At 42.6% G+C, this 8,292-nt stretch overlaps 1 protein-coding gene across 1 annotated transcript in view; it reads left to right on the top strand.

The window, feature by feature from the left end:
* LATS2 (large tumor suppressor kinase 2) overlaps window positions 1-6,954 on the top strand; it is a gene marked incomplete at its 5' end in the record, with an annotated part of 12,719 nt that extends 5,765 nt beyond the window's left edge. The window contains 4 exons of the mRNA XM_009698252.1: window positions 2,525-3,107; window positions 4,138-4,320; window positions 5,608-5,714; window positions 6,460-6,954. Coding sequence (XP_009696554.1) covers window positions 2,525-3,107; window positions 4,138-4,320; window positions 5,608-5,714; window positions 6,460-6,954 — 1,368 coding nt within the window. The remainder of the gene's footprint in view (window positions 1-2,524; window positions 3,108-4,137; window positions 4,321-5,607; window positions 5,715-6,459) is intronic.
* Window positions 6,955-8,292: the final 1,338 nt, after the last annotated feature.

The raw sequence follows: 8,292 nt of genomic DNA, 5'->3' as shown, positions 1-8,292 counted from the left end.
GCCCCCCCTTGAAGGAAGGTATTAGGTTTGCTTAGGCAAGAACTCAGAAGCCAGGTTTGGGGCTGAGATAACTGGCAATACTTTGGCAGCTCTTGCAAAACTCTGAAAAAGCTTTTCCCTTTGCTCCAGTTCTTCCTCCCTGTTCCATGATAGCCATGCATTCACCAAAGCCATGGTTCAACTTGGCAGCATATTTGCTGTGCCCTATTTTCCGATGAATATGTAATACTTGACTGGAAGTTGTGTGTTGCACACATGTAAGTAATAAGACTGTGCAAGTAATCATATCTTGGCCAGCTGGAACTGATCTTGGGCCCCTTGCTGGGACCTGTTCTAGAAGCAGGTCTCAGGGAGCTGCACTTTGAGTGAGAGCACTTCTTTCATGCCCAGTTGTAGCTCTCAAACCTAAGCTGATTCAGTGATGGGGCTGCTTAAAACAAAGCTGTCAAGTTCTGATGGTTGCTCTGGCAGTTTTGTTTTTAATTTTTAAATGTGGAAGAGGTTTTTTTCCCAGGCATGACTAGAATATGACTAGTCTACTTTTGTGTTGAAGGATAAACTCTAAGGAAAGCTGTTATTAATGCATAATGGATAATAATTAACTGCCTGATCTTCCCTAGCACAGTCAATTTCCAGAGTCAATTAATTTGATGCTCACATTGCTCCAGAAAACTCAGCGGTTTGTTTGCTGAAGTTAAAATTAAACGAATATGCTTCTAAAATTTCTTGAAAGGTCAGCATTTACTGACAGTTAATAGTTTGTCCTCACTGCAAGTACAGATTGTGTTGCGTTGCTTGGATTTAGTGAATATTTTTCTGAGATTGAGATAGGGAATGATCTCTAGAGAAGAAGAACAGCAGCTATTTGCGTTACTTCTTCTCTCCTGACTCTTCAGCTTTCCCTCACTTCATAACTCAGAGATAATTCAGCTATAAACAAAAACATCTCCTTCCCCTAGCAACCTCATCACTGGCTGGAATAGTACACTCAGGAGATTTTGGCTATCTGAATATCACGTTATTCTAGAATTAACCAAGAACACAACACACTCTTTATTTTACCTTAAAAAAATAAACACTTCCTTTATTATAGGTTGATGTACTTGGCCTGACATTTTAAAAACAGTATTACTTGTTTTGATTTGGCTGTTGCCTTCAGTCACAAAATTCATCCTGCCTGTTCTGCAGGTTTCTGCAGACTTCCTCCATCCTTTGTTCATACAGATTTATTTTTTTATACTCTGGGGATCTCACTGCATAGTCTGGCTGCCCACACTCATCTTTAAAGACCTAGACTACAGATGTGAAATTAAATCAATCTAAGCAGCAGCCCTGTGGACTTATGCTTGTGTCTCCAGCCCACTAATCAGTCAGCTTCAGCTCCCTCCACCCTGCTCCCCATTGCCCCTTCTCGCCAGGCACTAATCTTCCTCTCAGAGTGGCTCAGCTGATGCCTGTTAATTCAGGATTTTGGAAATGGGGTATGCGGAAAGGGGCATGCTGCAGAAGATGAGTTGTTAGAGGATCCTGGGGATCAGCCATGGGGCTTCTGCTGGTGGAGGCTACCAGTGGCTCTGGGGAGAGGGACAGGCACTGAAGCTGGCAGAGTTGGCAGTCTGTAGGCTCTGTCTTGGTGGGTGGGGAAGGTCTGGTGGGATATTGCTGCTTCTCCCTTTTTCAGGAGGTCTCTCCCCGCAGCCATGTGAAATGTTACTTGCAGTTACTTGGAGGCTTTCTGCGACAGGAGGTAGACAAGCCAGCTTTTTCACAGCTTAGGTGCAGAGGAGAAATAATACATTTAGAGGGGAAATAGCACCAGGATCTGGACTGCAGTGGCTGAGGAGAGGCCAAACCTGGGGGTTATACGCACATATTTTGGCAGAGAAAAGGAAGAAGTTTATAGAACAGGTGGTCAGGAGAGCAGAGGCTGTATATGGCAGAGGAAGAAAAACAGTTTCTAAAGAAGAAGGTTCCTGAGGCACTTTGGAATGTGTAGGTCAAAACCAGCTTCTTAATTACAACACAAAAACCAACAGTCAAACAGCACTCCAAGTAGGAACTGTTAATGTGAGTTGCCCTGGAGAACCGTTCATGAACAAAGTGGACTGCTGCATCTAGGTTGAAGTTTCTGTTTAGGTTAAGCTGTACTGCAGCGCGTGTACATATAGCGGAGTGCAGTGGCGAAGTGCACATTTGAAAAGTGTAAGCCAAATCCCATGGTCAGGTTTGTCTGTTATATTCCCCTCTCTGGCAGTATTGCCCCATGCCTCTTTGTTCAGGCAAATGAGAAAGGCAAACCAATGACAGACACGGCAAATTCAGGTAACAAGTTAGGGCATGGTGAATTTGCCGATATTTCAGAAATACCTCAACAGACAGACAGGAGAGTATATCTGTCATGAATACATCTTTTCTGGTTCTTGGTTAATTTTTCTGAGAAATGCGTTTTGGGAATGCTTGTTTATTGTTCTCTTGCTGTGAATGCAACAGTACTAGCTCTTATGGTTTGCTTTCCTTTGTAAAGGCTGGCCTTTGTGAAGCAGAACAGGAACAGATGAGGAAGATTCTCTACCAGAAGGAGTCCAACTACAACAGACTTAAAAGGGCCAAAATGGACAAATCTATGTTTGTGAAAATCAAGACTCTGGGTATTGGTGCGTTTGGAGAAGTATGCCTGGCCTGCAAAGTGGATACCCATGCCCTGTATGCCATGAAGACTCTGCGAAAGAAAGATGTGCTAAACCGGAACCAGGTGGCTCATGTCAAAGCGGAGAGGGACATACTTGCTGAGGCAGACAACGAATGGGTGGTTAAACTCTATTATTCCTTCCAAGATAAAGAGAACTTGTACTTTGTCATGGACTACATCCCTGGCGGGGATATGATGAGTCTACTGATTCGGATGGAGGTCTTTCCTGAGCGTCTGGCTAGATTTTATATTGCAGAGCTCACTTTGGCTATAGAGAGTGTGCACAAAATGGGATTTATTCATCGAGACATCAAGCCTGACAACATTCTGATAGACCTCGATGGGCATATCAAACTGACTGACTTTGGACTGTGTACTGGATTCAGGTGGACTCACAATTCCAAATACTATCAGAAAGGTAGTGTTCTTAGACTTTATTTGTGATGGTATTGCATTATTTATTTTGAAACAAACAGGTACCTGTTGGCAGAAATGCCAGCTCAGAAGATAGAGGTGGAGTGCACATTGACAGGCAGTGACATTATGATGTGTCTGTCTCCCTCTGACTCATTCAAACTCACTTTGTTTCCAATCCTTTGTTTACCACACTATTCAAATCCCTATCAGTAATCACAGAATCACAGAATGGTTTGGTTGGAAGGGCCCTTAAAGCCCATCTCATTCCAACCCCCCTGCCACAGGCAGGGACATCTTCACCCAGAACAGGTCATCCAACCTGGCCTCAACCACTCCCAGGGATGGGGCAGCCACAGCTTCTCTGGGCAACCTGTGCCACTGCCTCACCATCCTTAGCATAAAACATTTCTTCCTTCTATCTAGTTGGAATCTCCCCTCCTTTAGTTTAAAGCCTCTGCCCCTTGTCCTGTCACTCCCTGCCCTTGTCAAAAGTCCCTCCCCACCTTTCTTGTCGGCCCCTTTAGGTACTGGAAGGCTGCTCTAAGGTCTGCCTGGAGCCTTCTCTTCCCCAGGCTGAACAACCCCAACTCTCTCAGCCTGAGAGAATGGCTGACCACTGCAGTAGCAGCAGTTTTTCAGTTTATACTTGTTTGTGGGGTCTCTTTTGATGGCAAAATAACTTAATCACAGATTTAAAGTAGTCCACGTACCTCCTGTGTGTGCCATTCAGGAGCATTGGCGTTGGTTGGCAAAAAGGTCCTAAACAATTGGTATAACTAACCTAAATATACTCCATTGTTCCGTATCTCCCATATGGGAGCATGTTTCCTTGCGCTGACACAGAGGCATTTTGCTGGTTATGGAAAACCAATTGTGAAGGGGAGGGCAGAAGGAAATTACTTGGATTTAAAGTTTAAATGCTGTTCTTTAGTGAGAGTAGAAGATGGCAAAACTAGAGCTAGATAAATACTTTTCTCTTTGTGTGTTGTGTTTTATGACCGTGAATGTAAACTCTCTCTCCCATTTGAAAGGGAGCCATATCAGACAAGACAGCATGGAGCCCAGTGATCTTTGGGATGATGTGTCCAATTGTAGATGTGGAGATAGGCTGAAGACATTGGAACAAAGAGCTAAGAAGCAGCATCAGAGATGTCTAGCCCACTCATTAGTTGGAACCCCTAATTATATTGCTCCTGAAGTCCTGCTTCGTAAAGGTAGATAACCTGTATTTTTCTCCTATTTAAGTGAACATTGATGCTTTGAAACACTTTCCCTCCCCCCCCTAAAATAAGCTTGCTGCTTTGGAAGACTGTCATTCTGAAGGCCACAAACACTTAGCTTAGATTAAGGACAACAGATTTGAAGAGTCCACTGTTTAGCATCACATTGCTGACATGGATGGCGGTCATACTTCGTGTGTCTTTGTATATCTACACTCTGAGGCCTTTGAATGAGACTGCTAATAAATATGTCAGATTATGTTGGCAGTGATATTTTTCAAGTGTAAAGCAGATTATCTGTGCTCATGGAGTAAGACTATGACCGCTAGCAACTTTACATAGACCAGTGAGTAGCCAGCTGATGGTTCGGAATCACTGATTCAGACAGGGTCACTTAAATATGGATGATGTAAACTTGTGGAAACATGTCCTCCAGATTCCCAGCCAGAATCTTGGGGAAACCCAACAAAAAGTTTGCCACAATTTACACTGGACACTCTGCATTCAAAAACTCGGCTTGAGAAATTTAGACAGTACTTGGTGGCTATTCATGCAGAACAGACATGGTCACTGTAGTAAGGAGATTAGATGTTCAAAGTTGTCTGCAAGCCAGATCCTAAACCTGATCTTTCTCAAGTTGAGAGATTTCACATTGGACCCTACATCATCCGATGACACAAATCTCCACTGAAATCAGTGTTTAAATCCTCCATTCATTTTCAGAGGTCTCAAACGTATACCTTGTTTGTATTGTCACAGCAACTAAGTGATTGAAATTGTTCCTTTGCTTGGAACTTGCTCAGAAAGTCATCTGTGGCCGCCTTCTGTCTCTAGAGCCAGGCTGTGTCTTTCAGCAGCTTTTCAAACTCGTGGTGGCACCTCCACTGAAGCTAGGGGGGACATCAATCGCTGAACCTTTTTGTTATTCTTTGAGGTCCAGTTTGTGCTGTGTAGTGATGTGGTCATGGGACAGGGCACAAAAAAACCTTCATACTTTCTAATTATATGATTTCACCAGTCACCTGTGATGAGAATTAAATTTATTCATATCAATTCCCAGACAACAAGATTAGATCTTTACCGACAGCTGTAGAATTTAGGTCAGCAAGCAGAAGCGACTTTCTGATGAAGGTGGATTGGGAGTCCTTCGTTTTTAGGTCACAAGTTGTTTGTCTGAGAAAAGGCAGAAATCTGTGCTGTATGTTTTGATACTTCATTGCAAGTAGCTCTATACATTGTCTCCATGGTTGGTGGAGGACGACCTTTTGACTTGCCTTGCAGGATACACGCAGCTCTGTGACTGGTGGAGTGTTGGTGTGATCCTCTTTGAGATGTTAGTGGGACAGCCTCCTTTCCTGGCTCCTACACCCACGGAAACCCAACTGAAGGTAAGTTGAAGCAAAATTCCAATCTGTGGTAGCAAAATTTTAACCTTTTCCCTTCCCTTCTCCTCCTTGCACAGACCTGTCCCCTTTTGTTTTACTAGAGAAAGGAGTAGTGATTACAAAACCCTGATCTTAAATAGTTCTATGCAGACACAAATCCTTTCCCAATCAATGAAGATTCTGAATATTAGACTAGAACTAACTTGTCGAACTGCATAGATAGTTCTTAGTTTTATAAGTCTTCTCAGCACAATTCTGATCTCTTAAGTAGGAGTTCACCCATCTGAATTCCTTAGAGTAAGCTGATAGGCCAGTGATAATTGCAGTTGGCAAGGTAAGTGTTTCAGAGTCAAGCAGTGAGTAGTTCTTTATTAGAAAGGATGTATCTCATCATCACTTTTCCTAGTTTACATTTTGGAGATGAAATTAAGTAATTCCTTGAAGTCAGTCCTTGAAGTCAGGTGTAAACTGAGTATGTTCTCAAATCTATGGGAGCATTCAGGAAGGAATTTGCCTTTTTTAAGAATGGAATTGATCCTTTTACCTGCTATCCAATGGCGTTTCTTGATTCATTAAAGTAATTATTAACAGCCGATGCAATCTAATCATTGGGTTCTTGAACCTCTAAAATAAATATGCAGGCTGTGAGTTGACCAGTTATGTGTATACTTCTGTACAGTTAATGTTGGCAATCGGAAGGATTCTGTTCCCAGGATTAGAAGTTGTTTGACACCTTTCTTACCTCCAGGTGATAAACTGGGAAAGCACACTGCACATTCCCTCGCAGATCAAGCTAAGCCCTGAGGCAACTGATCTTATCACAAAGCTCTGCTGTGCTGCTGAGGACAGGCTTGGAAGAAATGGAGCAGATGATATTAAGGCCCATTCTTTCTTTCACTCTATGGACTTCTCTACCGATATCCGTAGGCAGCCAGCTCCCTATGTTCCAAAGATCAGCCATCCAATGGACACTTCAAATTTTGATCCAGTTGAAGAAGAAAGTCCTTGGAACGATGCTAGCGGTGACAGCACCAGGACGTGGGATCCACTAGCCTCTTCCAATAGCAAACACACAGAACATGCTTTTTACGAGTTTACTTTCCGAAGGTTCTTTGATGACAACGGGTATCCATTCAGGTATCCCAAACCTTCTGGAATGGAAGTTGGCCAGTCTGAGAAATCTGATGTAGAAGACAAAGGTGTGGTGGATCAGACTGGAGCTTGTCAGCCTGTATATGTGTAAATTGTTGTATAGAGTACTCCAGCTAAGACTAATCTCAAACCCAGTAGGGCCTTTAACTGACCCTTTAGGAGCTGATCCTGCAACCCTTGGCCAGGTGTAACTTCAGCTGAGGCTGGAGGCATCCTGGGGAGGCAGAAGCTTGCAGGGCCAGGTCCTAAAAATGGCACTCTTGAAAGTTCAGGTCAGTTTTACTGTAAATAATTGTGCTGATAATTACACTTGAAATCCTGGTCTTCACCAAAATCTGCAAGGCCAGCAGCCTATCATTTCTAGGCCTATTTTTATTTGAGGTCAGCTCCCCCTACTCAGATTAACATTTACAGACTTCTGCAACTGTCAGCGTTATTTTTTAAATGAATAAAGAGCACTTATATTTTGTTTATAGCAGGGTTTTTTTTTTTCCTACTAAATTATAGGGATTAACTTTGACAAATCATGCTGCTGTTCTTCTTTTCTACATTTTTATTTTATCCATAGCACTTATTTCACATTTGGGAAGATGCATAAAGCTGAAGAACATGTGATGAAAGGTCTCTGTGCAATAATGTAAGAAAGAAAAAAAAAGAAGAAAAATGACAAAAACTGCTCTCTAGTTTTCTAAATTTACTGATGCCATTGTATTCGCACCATGATTTTTGTTTATTATATGTATTTTCCACATTTCAAAATTGTGACATAACCTTAAAGCTGCTTTATTTCCTTCTGCTTATTGGAGTGTAATAGAAAGTGTGAGCAAGTGACAATTTGGGTGTGATTTCATTGTCTAGTGTGTGAAGAATGTTGCATGAGCAGTGTTTTTCTATTTGAAACGGCCTTTTCTTGCCATTCACAGGCAGGTCCTGTGGATCCATTTTTACTAAGGGTCTAAAATTAGACCATTTTAAAACGTGTGTTGATAATGTATTGTGTGGATGGTTTCCTCTTATGATTGTATCCAATATTAATTTTGTTAAAACAGATTGCAAAGGTTATAACTGAATAGTGATGTTGCGGTTCGAGGTAATAGATGGTTTTAGTAAACGTGTGTCATCGGCACACACGCTTCCCCACAACGGATCAATAGCAAGACCATGATTACAGAGCTGATGCGTGGCAGCAGTCTGGATGGGGCTGATTCACGTAGCGTGTGGCACGGTGTTCGTTGTTTAATTCTAGCAGGAACGGAGAGCCCCAATACTAACAGCTGTAGGTCAACGTCTTCAAAACAGAACGTCAAGTGCTGTGCTCCCCTGACACATTGAGGTCCTAAGCATGATGAAGCTGATGTTGAGTGCGTGCAGCTCCACAGACATCTACGGAACCCGGAGGTACGTGGTTTTTCCAGACATCGGATCCCTA

Source organism: Cariama cristata, unplaced genomic scaffold (genome assembly GCF_000690535.1).
Source record: "Cariama cristata isolate BGI_N322 unplaced genomic scaffold, ASM69053v1 scaffold14354, whole genome shotgun sequence".
NCBI lineage: Eukaryota > Metazoa > Chordata > Aves > Cariamiformes > Cariamidae > Cariama > Cariama cristata.
This window is presented reverse-complemented; position numbering and strand designations above follow the sequence as displayed.